At 51.9% G+C, this 13,002-nt stretch overlaps 2 protein-coding genes across 2 annotated transcripts; one reads left to right on the top strand and one right to left on the bottom strand.

Annotated features, from left to right (window-relative positions):
* Positions 1-6,462: 6,462 nt before the first annotated feature.
* Positions 6,463-7,047, bottom strand: LOC311200177 (uncharacterized protein). Its single transcript, XM_084274361.1, has 2 exons — positions 6,970-7,047; positions 6,463-6,890 (listed from the first exon to the last, which is right to left on the bottom strand). The coding sequence occupies exons 1-2, from the start codon at positions 7,042-7,044 to the stop codon at positions 6,600-6,602; spliced, it is 366 nt and encodes a 121-aa protein (XP_084130487.1). The 5' UTR covers positions 7,045-7,047; the 3' UTR covers positions 6,463-6,599.
* A 72-nt stretch (positions 7,048-7,119) lies between these two features.
* YRDC (yrdC N6-threonylcarbamoyltransferase domain containing) lies at positions 7,120-10,115 on the top strand (the record flags this gene model as incomplete). The annotated part of the gene is made up of 6 exons (XM_084274337.1): positions 7,120-7,264; positions 7,451-7,646; positions 7,835-7,949; positions 8,255-8,374; positions 9,068-9,210; positions 9,553-10,115. The coding sequence occupies 6 exons, from the start codon at positions 7,120-7,122 to the stop codon at positions 9,614-9,616; spliced, it is 783 nt and encodes a 260-aa protein (XP_084130463.1). The 3' UTR covers positions 9,617-10,115.
* Between the last annotated feature and the right edge of the window lie 2,887 nt (positions 10,116-13,002).

The following is a 13,002-nucleotide window of genomic DNA, read 5'->3' on the forward strand; positions in this document are numbered from 1 at the left end:
GTTCATTTAATTTCATTACGATGGAGAAGTGTGGTGGCAGACACACTGTTTTCACAACACGGAAACGCAATCAGAGCCCCTGCCTGCTCAGGCTGGAGAATCTTGTTTGCTTTGCCTCCCTTTGAAGGATGCAGTGAGTCCCAGGCGTAGTCAGACCGGTGCCTGCTGCTCTTTTGCTTTATTTGGCTCTGTTCAGAAACAAGTCATCCTTAACCTGTGGGACTGTTGAATCAGGAGCATGGTGCCTTTGCTGGTTACTCTCATCTTTTTGTCAAGAACAACTCTAGGAGAATTTTCAGAATGATTCAACATCAATTCAGTGAGTCTATCCTTCAGCTGTCCATAATTGCTTCATTTTTTTTTTTCTGTTAAGCTATATAATTTCTGCCTGAATCTGCCTCCAACCTACTGCAATGCCAGCTTTTTGTGCATGGGGCTATTTCTTGACTTAAAGATTTTACACGACATAGTAGTTTTTTTCATATCAAAACTGAAAGTCTATATTCTAACCTACTCAGGGTAAATAAAACACAACCCCCCCCTTCCACCAAAAAGCCTGTAATGTTGCAATAAATGCAGTCTCATTCTAAATTGTTTATTTATGCTGCATTATTTTAAAAAAAAGAAAAAAGATGTAATTTTATAGTGTTTTATCCATCTTTCTGGCTTTGGCTGTCAGTCCTTTTGTGTTAAAGGAAAGAATATTAAATAGTTCTTTATTCAGTTTACAGTGTTGTCATTAGTGAGATGCAAAGATAATGACTGTAAGCCAATTAACATGGAGTGTCCTGAGCACTAAATTTAGGAATGCAAACTTCTAGTGGAATAGGGAATCTTTGGCTCATGTTTGATCAGAGCTGCTCTCTGCCTGCTGGGCTGAATCATTTGGGTGCAGCCAGAGTTCCCCAGGTTACTGGATGATTAGGAGTTTTTTTAAGTCTCTTGTGATGTGCTCTTATCTGAGAGTGTGGCTCACACATGCTCTCCCCCTGTTCCCAGAGCAGAGATGGAAATGAGATGAAGGGGAGCTGGCTTTTCACCTCTCCCACAGCTTCCTTCCCAGTGTAAGGTGTGGAAGGGAAAAACCATCCCACTGGGGCAAACATGAGGGAGGAGAGGTTGTATAAAGGATGTGCTGTGCCTGGGAAGTGGGTCTCATTGCTAGGGCAGAGCATTCTGCTCTGGCGACTGCAGCGTCGCCGAGTCGGGGGGCACGGGCTGACCTGCCGCACGCCGCCCTGTTTCCTCGTGGGGTGCTGGGGGGTACGTGTGTGTTGTGGGGCTGCAATAAGGTTTGTGTCCACAGAATGAGGATTAACGAAGTGGTTTATGTTTTGTGTTTGTGGTGGTAATCCCTAGAGTGCAGAGAGATGGTGACACCCCCCCTTCCCCCCTCCCCCCTTTGGTTTTTCTCCTACAGCTTTATTTTGCGATGCAGTTTGGTTACACAGCAGCACAAGCTGCTTTGAACGTGGAAGAAACAGTCTCAGGCCTGCGTGGCTGGGACTGTCCTCACAGGGATGAGGCTCCTGGCAGCTCTATTGCCTAGAGCTCTGCTTTGGAGGATTGTGGGTGGTGCCTGGAGCTGCCCAGGAGGTCCCCATTGGGGTACAGGCCACGCTGGGCCCTCCACCTTTCCTGCGGCATAGTGTGGCAGCGGTGTTTGAGGGTGAGTGGATGTGTGTGTCTGTGTGTGTGTGAGTGAGTCTGCTGATGCTGGAGGACGTAGATCCCCGCAGAGCTGCGGGGTTTTCTCTGATGGGGACAAGGGTACCAGATGTGGCCTGGAAGGTGACAGCTGAGGGGATTTAGCAACCTCTTCTGAGCCGATTCGTCCTTCAGGGAACTGTTTTTCCATGCTACTTTTGCTTCTTGTGACTTAGTCCACCCAAAACATGCTTCTGGTTGGACCAGATAGCATCTTCAGAAACTCCTTTGTGACAGAAATGCGTAGAAGAATCTACCAAAGGCTTTGAAATCAGAAGCTAATTTGGAAGTGTGTTAATTGGCAGCAAGTGAGGTGCTGCATGCACCCTTTGAGTGGGCACTGGAGGTTGTGCTCTCTGCTGTTTTCTCTTCACAGCTACTGTTTGCTCTTGGTGTGTTGTTCTAGGAAGAGCGATGTGTTCTGAGTCTCTGCTGACTTTCTTGGCTGCATTGGGTTTGCTGTTACCCTCCTCTATGTGCATCAGGCAGGCTGCGATTTAGGTGACACTTAATTGAGTTGGTAATGAGCGGAGAACAGGGTGATTCTGTGAAGGCACCACATGTATCCCACCCAATTGCAATGTGCAGATGTGCTATTGTTGTTTAATCCTTACTCTGCTTCCCAGCTTGTGCACACCGTGTCTAGTGGCTGCTTGTGTCATCCCTGGTGATAACACGCTTGGGTAGAAGATCTGGGGCAGCTGGCAAGAGAGGACAATCACAGCAAAGCTCAGATTCCTTGGTGCCAGAGAATTTTCTGTCCTCCCCTTGTTCCCCCAGCATTTAGCATATTCACAGTAATGATTTTAATAAGGGGGGGGGGGAGTTTCTACTGCTGTATATCCAGTAAGAGATTGGATTCCCAGAAAGGGGCATGGTCTGAGCCTCCAAGAACAGTGTGCCCTCCCCCTGCAAAAAACCTGCATTTCACAACCCCCTTTGATTATCAGGGAGCAAAACTCTGCTGTTCTGGGTCTGTGCTAAAGATCTGGCTGGTTTGTGGCTGCAGGGATTTACTACTCAGTTACTCACAGTTTCTAGGTGGGTGTAGACGCTTAAACGTGTAGAATGGGTCTAATTCCCATCAGCTCTGGTAGCCAAGCTGTGTCCCAATGTGAGCAGACTTGGCATACAGTTGAAGGCTGTAGATGTTGCTTCTAATGCTTGTAGAAGGTAGAAAGATGGAAAATCAGCACTGTTTAAATGCTGGTACTGAATTACATAGAACAAAGTACGAATCGGGCACTTGTGTAATGCTGACTGTGTCCAGAAAGACTAGTTCGCAGAACCTCGTACTGGTATCTAAAAATGCACTTTAGGTTACTTTATCTTTAACCCAATTGCTGCAATTTCTTTTGTATATACTTTCATAAAGTTTATTTTTTGCTCTGAGTAAAAGTTAACAGGGGTGTGCAAAGATGAGCACTTAAATTGGTGCAATACTTATAGCTAAAGATCGGTGTCCCATGTGGTCGGTGTGTCTGTGTCTGTCTCACTGAATATATATAGTAACTAGCTCAGTGACATACTGCCCTTCCCTGTCTGTACCCAAGAGAAATTATGCATCACTAGCAACGTTCAATCTATGCAAATACTCCATGAGAGCACTGTACTTTAGCAGGCCTTTTCTCTCACACTTTCTGGTGGGCTGCTTGTCACTTCTGTGGAGTGGCCCTTCTCCCCGGGCCGCCGAAGGGCTCTGGGGAGAGGTGGCCTTCCTTGCTGGGCCGCTGCTCTGTTCTGCCACTCCAGTACGAACAGGAGTGACAAGCTGTTCTGAAACAGGCATGTTGCACCTTTAAAATTTGTCTTTGCGATCGTTGTTGGTGTCCTGTTAACCTGCCTTACTTCATGGAGGATGGCGCTGCTTCTGCAGCCACCCAAGACTTTGTTTTTGCAACTGCAGTGACATGGTTGAACTGTTTACAGTGCTCTTCCCACACCTTATTAGTAATAAGGCTTGGAGATCGAACCGAGACTGAGCTGTTGGTTGTGGAACTGCTGGGGGAAGAGAAGTTAAGCTGTAATTGCCCTTGGGGCTGGTTGGCGATGAAAAGCTGTTCCTGATGTGTGGGGGGCACAGATGGGCACCGGAGTGAGAGGGAGCCAGGTTGGTGACGTGCAGCAGACGGGATCTTTGGTGTTATGTTTTTGGCTGGCTGAGACACCTTGGGCAAGTCACTTAACCTCTCCGTGCCTCAGTTTCCTACCTGAGGGATGAGGACAAGGAAACTTGTCTTGGTAAAACACTTGGAGATCTGTGGGTGAAAAGTCCTTGGCATTAGTGACCTGAGCAAGCTGGGCAGAACTGTTAGAGTCAGTTGGGACTGTAAGGCAAAAAAATCCCCCACCCCAAACCACAAGAAAAAACAAAAGGCATGTTTAATGAACCCTACAGATTCCTGATTGCATAGTTTTTAATTGGTATACTATTTTTTCCATAACCTATTTTGGAAACGAAGTCCCAGATTTTATAAGCGTTACCTGTAGTTCATAACTCATGGACAGGGCTGAACTTTGACATTTTTTTTTGCCTCTTGTCTTGATATATATCCTATGTTCTAGACAGTTTGATTCTGTGTCTGCACTGAGAAATGCAAATTAAACTGGATATTTATGTAGTAGTGTACATAGTCTTTAAGTGTGTGTGTGTGCGTGTGTTCTTGGAACTAGTTTCAAAAAAATCCCACACCATGCTTTTTGGTGGTGTGAAAGCTGGCCAAAATTTGGTTCATTATGCAGTGTACACTTTTCTCAACTCGATGCAGTTTCTACTTTTTCTTACAAGGAATTTTTTTCATATGATCTCTTTTTTCAGCAAAACCAAGGGTATGTTTTTTGCAGTACCATAGTTCCAGTTAGCTGGTATTTCTTGCTGTGTAGCTTTGTGTCCTTCTGCTTGCTTACTGAACTGGAGCTGAGCTGTATGACCCTTGTTTGGAGAGAGTTGCAGTTGCAGATGTGTTTTCATGCAGGCTGGCATCAGCAGGGATGTGCAAACCACAGGCCTGGTTAGTTAACTGAAGTAGTCTTCAGCATTGACACCTCTGTGGTTGTCAAACCAGAAGGTCTTGGAGATCTGTAGGTTGTCAGGTTGCCTCTTTTGTGGTGTTTGACACATTATGGGGAGCTGGGTGTGATGGTCTTGGAGATGACAAAGTAAAAAGAACCCCCAGGTTTGGGTTTTTTTTTTTTTTGAGAATGTGTGTATGGTATTAAAAGGAATTTATTTAACTATGAAACATGGGAACAAATGTGCTTACATTGAGCAATGTGAAGATGTTAGTTACAGGTACAGTACTTCCAAAGGAAGAGCATCTCCAAAACCCAAAAAAAGAAAAGAGTAAATATGAATTTGTATTTTTTGAAGAATGTAAAATGTGAAATAACGGTGTTTGCTTAATTGCTCATTTTGTATGAAGTTAATATTGTACTTTGAAATATCTGCAAAGAAGTGGAAATTAACTTTTTTGGAATTGAAAGCAATATTAATACTAATGGAATCCTAATTAAATGCTTATTTAAACATTGTGTTATGACAGTCTTTCCTCAGAGTATTAAGCAGTGTTTTGGGAGAGGAGGGTGAGGAAACCCCCACCAAAGGGGTTTCCAGACCCTGGCAGACAACGGCATCTTCCTCAGCAGCCTCTTCCTTCCTGCACTAACAGCGACCTTCACAAACTTCCTATCCTCAAGGTCACTCTGGTAAGAGGCAGGCTGGATTGTTTGGAAATGAGAAGCTCTTGTTTGCATGAAAGGGAGTACACACCAGCTGCCTTCAGTGTGGCTGCCACTGTGAGGCAGCTGAGGCTGCAAGGGAGGTAAGAAGATGGAGGATTTGGCATCTTCCCTTTGGAGGCTTCAGGTCTGAAGTACTTTGTATTGAAGAGAAGGGGAACTGGAGGGAGGGTGACTGGTGGTAAGGAAAATAGACTCTACCCACTCTGATTAGATGGAGCTTTTGGTGTAGCAAAGCATTTCCATCTGCCAGGCCCCCACCCCAGACAGCTGAAGGGCAGCACCCCGGTTTGTTCTGTGGCATTGGGACTGTTGGCATCACTGGAGGCTGAGCTAGTGCTGGTGCTAGGTGTGAGTATCACCTGTGGCTGTGGGACTGCACCAGGTCTCTCTTGCTGGGCAGAAGGGAGGAATTGCAGAACAGTCAGGGTTGGAAGGGACCCTGAGGATCACAGTTTCAACCCCCCTGCCACAGGCAGGGCCACCAACATTCAGGCCTGGATCTACACAGGGTTGCCCAGGGCCCCATCCAACCTGGCCTTGAACACCCCCAGGGATGGGGCACCCCCCCCCCCCCCGGGCAGCCTGTTCCAGCCTCTCACCACTCTCTCTGCAAGGAACTTCCCCTGACATCTCATCTAACCCTTCCCTCCTTCAGCTTCACTCCATTCCCCCTTGTCCTGCCATTATCCACCCTTTAACAAGTCGATTCCCCTCCTGTTCCTCTGCTCCCTTCAGGGACTGGAAGGCTGCAGTGAGGTCCCCCCACAGCCTTCTCTTCTCCAGGCTGCCCCAGCCCAGCTCCCTCAGCCTCTCTCCGTAGGGGAGCTGCTCCAGCCCTCTGAGCATCTTCATGTCCTCCTCTTGACCCCTCTGCAACAGTCCATCTTCCTTGCACTGGGAGCCCCAGCTCTGGCCCCAGGCCTCCAGCTGCGGCCTCAGGAGATACAGGCTGAGCCAATGCTGCTTTATTTTGAACTGCAAATGGAGCGCGACCAGAGAAAGCGAAGTCCGGCGCCCGGCTGCGGTCCGGGTCAGCCCCGCGTTAACCCGCCCGGCGTCCTGGAGCCCGGGGCCGGACCCAACCTTCGGTCCCCCTGGCGCTGCCGGCTCGGGCTCCTGCGGCCGCTCCCGGGCAGCCTCGGCGCGGCTTCTCAGGGCTCCCCGCCGCCCTCTACGGAGCTGTTCCCGGCCCCGCCCGGCTCCCGGGGCGCCACAGAACGGGGAAGGGGGGGCGGGCGCGGTGTCTCGTCCCCCGCTGCCCCTCGCCTGTCCTCCCCCGAGTCCGGGCCGGAGCTTACACGGGGCGGGCGCCAGTCGGCAGCCAGGGCGGCCTGGAGAGCGGCCATCTCCGCCGTCAGCTCCTCGCAGGCGGCGATGCGGGCCCGCAGCTGCCCCTGCCGGGCTTCGAGCAGGCTCAGCAGGCTCCGCACGTCGTCCTGTACCTGCGGCGGAAACACAGCGGTCACAGGCGCCAGCGGCACCGCGGCCCGGCCCGGCCCGCCCCGCCCCGGTGCCACCCACCGCGGGCCGCCCCCGGGGCTCCGCCGCCGCTTCCATGCCGGCCACACGCGAGCACCGCCCCTCCCGCGTCGCCATGGGAACGGCCGGCCCGCTGCGCCCCCGGATCTGCGTCACCGCACCGCCCTCCGTGCCGCCGGAAGCAGCCGGTGCATGCTGAGAGCGCGGCGGGCGGCGCTGGCGGGCCTGGCTCTGATCGGGGACGGGGCGTCAGGCCCGGGTCTGGGTCGAGGCCGGGACCCGGGCCGCGCCTGCAGCGCCCGTCTGCTGCCGCTGCCGGCCGGGCCGGACCCGCCAGGTGCGGGCGGAGAACCCGGCGGAGGGGCGAGGCTGGGGCTGGGGGGCCGGGCCGGGCGGTGGCTCGTTAGGGAGCGGCCGGGGCGGCTGGAGGCCTGGGAGCGGTGGGGCGGGGCGGGCTGGGCTGGGCTGGCGGGGTTGGGGGCCGTCGCCGGGCTGCCTTCGCTGACCTGCCGCTGCCGCGCAGGCTGGAGGGAGGCGGTGGCGGCCGCCGCCAGTGCCCTGCAGGCGGGCGGGCTGGTGGCGGTGCCGACGGACACGATATACGGCGTGGCGTGCCTGGCCCAGGACTCCGGCGCCGTGCGGAGCATCTACGACCTGAAGGGACGGAACGGGAGGAAGCCGCTGGCCATCTGCCTCGGGGACGTGGACCGGCTCTACAGGTGGGCCCACCGGGAGCCGTAACGGCCGTGCCACCGCTCAACGGGTCCCTGCTCGGCTCTAGAGCACGTTCGTGGCTCCATCAACACCCCGCAGAGCTGGGGAGCGTGGGGCAGGGCTGCTGTGCCCAGCGCCAGCGGTGTGGGTACGGAACCGTGCACTGGCCTGTAACGCATCTCCTGCCACACAGGTACTGCCACGTGAACGTGCCCGATGAGCTGCTGCGGGACCTGCTTCCAGGACCTGTGACCCTGGTCCTGCAGCGTTCAGAAGAACTGAATAAAGACTTGAATCCTTTCACATCGGTAGGTCTTTGCCACTGGATATGCCTCTGTGTAGCCGAGGCATGGCGTGCTTTCTCCTGGCTCTGCTGTGGGTTTCCATTACATGCATGTTCCACATGCTTAGTGGTGATTGGCATCTCCCTGGAGCTGGTCCCTGTGCTCCCCATGACTCACTGGGATGTGGCATAGCCCAGCATTCAGGGCAGACCGAGAGTGGCCCATCCCATTGCTCGTTCAGCAGGTGTTGGTGTACTGACTCTCCAGAGTATCACCTTTAAGTGCTCTATTACGCTGTGAGTAACGCTGTGCTCTCTTCTTCCTTCTAGCTGGTTGGTGTTCGTATTCCCAACCACCCTTTTATTCGGGAGGTGGCACGAGCTTGCTCTGGACCGCTGGCTTTAACGAGTGCCAACATCAGCTGCCAGGCGAGCACGCTGACGGTTTCGGTAAGGCTGGTTTTGTCTCTAAGCAACGTTATTGTTGCTCTCTCAGAGCCCTGGGCTCTCACGCTTTAGCCATAAACCAAGGATTCCTCTGCTGCTGTTATTTTTTGTTTAAAGATGACCCCTAGTTAAAACAGCCCGTGGATTCGTGGGGTGGGGTCGCTGGGATCCTCAGCTTGGAAAGCCAGTAAGGCAGCACTGAAAAGCATGACCTAAAGGCTTGTGCACAGCTTTTGAAGTGAGTGCCAGATCTAAAGCTGGAGGAGGGCTGGATGACTGTGGGCTGGAACTGCTGCCGTCTGCATGGCTCCTTGCAGCCTGCTAACCAGCTGTCGCCCAAGGAGATGGCCTTTTGTCAAGCTCCTGACCCCAGTGATGGTGATGCTGTGAGGCACGGTACCAGTCAGGCACCCCAGAGACTTCTAAGCTTTTGCTGTGCACTCCTTGGCAACGGTTGTGCAGCTAAAAGCCTTCAGCCAGAGTCCTCACACCTTTCCTGCATGTCTGAGAGAAATCTGCTCTCAGAAATCAGACCAGGATGTGTTAGTGACAGAAAAAAGTGAGCTGCCCTGACAGCAGAAGGGGAGAGACCACCTCCCTCGACACCCCAACACCCGGTAGCATCAGTTAAAACATGAGCCCAAACTGTCTTCAGGATTGTTAACCACATAGCTCTATTTATTTATTTTTTCCAAGGAATTCCAAGACCTGTGGCCTCAGTTGTCCTTAATCATTGATGGAGGCCCAATAGGGGACGTCCAGAGCCCAGAGTGTCGTTTGGGGTCAACTGTGGTTGACTTATCCGTGTCGGGGAGATTCACCATCATTCGTCCTGGCTGGTGAGCACTCTTTGCTGACTCTAACGGCAGCTTTTCCTTTCCTTTCAAGTTAGAGCAGCTTGTGGTTTGCTGCTTCTCCCAGAGCATGTAAACCCTCATGTTAATGTTGTTTAGCTTAATTACCAGCTCACCTAGAAGTCCTGAAAGAAGGGAGACTTGGACTTGATAATCTTAAAGGTCTTTTCCAACCTAGTCAGTCTGTGATTCTGATAAGAGATGTTCTCAGTTTCTGGAGTTCCTGTTCTCCTTGAGTCAAAACTCATTAAGCTGAGTGCTCTTCCCCAAAATCCTGGCTTAATCCCTAAAACTCCCTTTTCCTGACCGTTGTGTTTCACCCTACAGCGCGCTGGCACCTACAGTTGAAATCCTGAGGCAGAAGTACGGCTTGGTACCAGGATCATCTTAAGTCTTCAGACTCTGAGGAAGCTCCACAGAGCCGGTAAAGCTGGGCACTGTGTGCCTGTGCATTCAGGAAATGGGCACCCATGGCCTTGTTTAATAAGGTCAGTGGGTTATGTCAAGGCTAATAAATAAAAGACTTTAAGAAAAAAGAAGAGTGTAAAAAAACCCAGAGCAGCAGTTGGTGGGTGTCTGTTAGTTGGTATTGGATCAGCTGTAGCCTGAGAAGCCAACCCAAGTATGTGTGCTGACCCATCTGTGCTGCTGTACTATTCCCCAGCACCTCTTTTATTAGACCTTTGAGACAGGATAACCTGAATATTAGACTGTTCTCAGGATGGGACCATGGAGATGGTGCCTGATCCCCCCTCCCCATTAACCCTTGTTCCGCTCATTCCCATATTGTATCACAGCAAGGATGGAAAGAGGTTCATCAGGCTTTTGGGGTGTTACAACTACAGTGTTCCTTGCCCCTTTGCCTCTGTTCTAAACGGAATAAAAACCTTCTGCTGACACAAAACTCTGCTTTGAAATTAAATGGTGTTCACTGGAACAGGCTGCCCAGGAAGGTGGTGGCTGCCCCCTCCCAGGTGTTCAGGGCTGGGTCGAATGGGGCCTTGAGCAGCCTGGGCTGGTGAGAGGTGTCCCTGCCCATGGCAGGGAGGGTGGCACTTGATCTTTAAGGTGCCTTCCAACCCAAACCAGCCTGTCTGTGATTCCATGATTCTGTGGTATTCCACTGGTCCCCACCTAATCTTAATATTTTAAAGGTGAACTTCCCTCTCTGGATTTTGTTCTGAAGACAGTGCCAAGATGAAGTAAGGAGGGAATGGATAAAAGTTTCTTCTGGTCTTTTATTCATTATAGAAACGTAAAGTTTCTGGATCTGCTGTTAATTAAAACACTGGTAAGCACCTTGCATGATTTTCTTAGGAATACTTGGTTGTTTCCCATCCCTTCTGACAGACCAGGGTGCTTAGTGTGTGTAGTTGTCATAAACAGAACCTTGCTTCACATCCAGAGCTGCCACTTCTCATTTTATTGATACAGACAAGTATAAATTAATTTTGTGGCTAATTTAGAAGGGTCTGAGCGTGGCTAAAGTCACAGCAAAGAGAAAGCTACTGTGAGCTAAACCTCTCACAGTGCAAGTTAAGGGTGTTTTCAGTTGCAGTTTTATTGCAGTTTTTTTTCCTTGGTTCTAAGGGGGAATAAAGCAACTTTGGATCTGAATTTTCCAAACATGGAGCACTAAACAATGGGTCAAGAGGTTTTAGTATAGGTGGTTGTACTTCCTTGGTTTCCAGCACATACAGCAGTCGTGGTAAATGGTCTTTAGTGTTCCAGCTCTAATTATCTTTAGTTATTTGGATACAGTGACGATGCCCTGCACGGAACTCCTCAGGAGAGGAGAGAGTAAAGTAGCGGGTGTGTCAGGGTATGTCTGTCTCTCCTCAGTAGGCAGCTTGGAGGAATATTTACTCCTCTTTACAGGAAGCTTATGGGGAAATGCTCTGATGGAGTTGCTAGTGGAGTGGGGGTTATGTGATGGCGCAGCGGGACGAGGGCGTGTGGGGAAACACGTGCTGGAACCCGGCTACCCTGTTGAACACACAGCACATGGTGACAAACCCCAGATCTCTGCCCCCCAAGCCAGCGCCCCTTGTGACTTCCAGAGGAGCTCTGAAAGGGTCACCTGGACTAAATTAGACTGGATGCTGCTTGCTGATTTCCTGCTCCCTGTAACTTTCCTGTTCCCTGTAATGCTTCCTCCTGGGAGTAAGGTGGGGCTTACACCATCCTCAGCAGCCTGCTGGGCCTGAAGCTCTGTGTCTGTGTCTTCTGAAGCGCTGCTCTGGGCCGTCCTCCCGAGTAAAGCAAACCCAGAGGTCACATCTAGCACTGCTCCTTCTCTTTGCTGAAGTGTTGTGCCCATCGGCGGGTCAGCTCCAGGTACAGGCTCGGCTGATGAGGAAGGTAGTCCAGGTAAAGGCGTGTGGGTGTCTTCTTGGGTACAGCTTTCTCAGTCTGGGTGCCTCGTGCCACTCGTTAAAGGGCGTGATGGAGATGAGCTCAGGCCTGACCGTGAGAGCAGCCTGCAGAGCTGTTTCATAGTACCTCCCGTTGACTCTGTTCCGCGTGCTGTGGTTGTTCCAGGGGCAAATGCTGGTGTCGATGTAGCCTGGGCCAACACTGGGGACGCTTGTCCCACCTGGCTGTCCCATGGCTTCCCCCACCCCTCCATCCACGCTGGTTTGGCCTCTGAGCAGCCCTGTGAGCCAAGCTGGACTTCCAGCTGCTGGAGCTGTGTCTCCCACCGCTAGATAGTGCTAGGCCACTGCGGGGAGCCGGTGACCGTGCTGGCAGACGGTCTGTACAGTTGCTTAAAAGCATTATCAATAAGCAAGTGCTGCATGGGGGCTGTGCTGACACGGGCTTGGTGTGGTGCAGATGGTAGCTTGTGTGCCAAGCTGCCCCAGGGACAGCAGGACGTGGTGCTGCTCTCCTGCCTGTGCCTGGTCCTTGCAAAACCCACTCCAGGATGATTTTTCCCGGTGTCTGAGTGCTGTGGCGTGGTTATGTATCTTTATTGCTCATGAGCAGCTGTCTCAGGTGCTGCTAATGGACTGTGATACACACAGAGCTGACCCCAAAATGATGTCTTCACAGAAATTGCCTGTCTGTGGAGCTTTGGCTGTAAAAGCCCAGAAGCACCAGGCTGGGTGAGTTACTGTCATTGCAGAGCATGTGCGTGAGGGGTCTCGGGGTGCCTCTCCCTCTCCAAGCCCTTGCTCTTTCCTCATCTTTCCAAATCAGGCATCCTGCAGGATAGGGGAGACAAGGGAAATAAGTGGGATTTTGTGTGCCTGCACCTGACCTGCTGCCCTATGTTGGGGGGGATACAGACTGGGGCACAGAGGGTCCCTCCACAGGCAGCAGGAGGGGGACAGTCTACTCCCTACAACCCCCCTCTCAGCTCACACCGACACCAAGCACCGGCCGATACCTGGTTTCCTCGTGCTGTGGCTGGACCTAAGGGCTGTCTGGGGGCTCACTGTAAGGTCTCACCGCAGTGGGGAATTGCCCAACTGATTCTGCTCCCTCGGTGTTTGCATGGTGAGCTCCCCCCTCAGCTTGTTCCTCGGCTCATCAGCTATTCATTGATCTTCACCAGGCTCCTCCAGGCCTCATTCATCACTCCCGTGCCCGCCATCCACTTTCCAAATGTTTCCTGGTTTTCTGGTGATGTATTTCCCTGCTCAGAAAAGCTAATCTTGTGCCATCAATAATTGGGGTGAAGCTGAGCTCCCAACCTCTTTGCCCTGCCTGGATGGAGCCAGCTGAGCTGCGGGATGCCGCAGGGGCTTCCTGGGCTGGGTCTCAACAGCAGCA

This window comes from Gallinula chloropus (genome assembly GCF_964237585.1).
Source record: "Gallinula chloropus genome assembly, chromosome: 22".
NCBI classification, from domain to species: Eukaryota; Metazoa; Chordata; class Aves; order Gruiformes; family Rallidae; genus Gallinula; species Gallinula chloropus.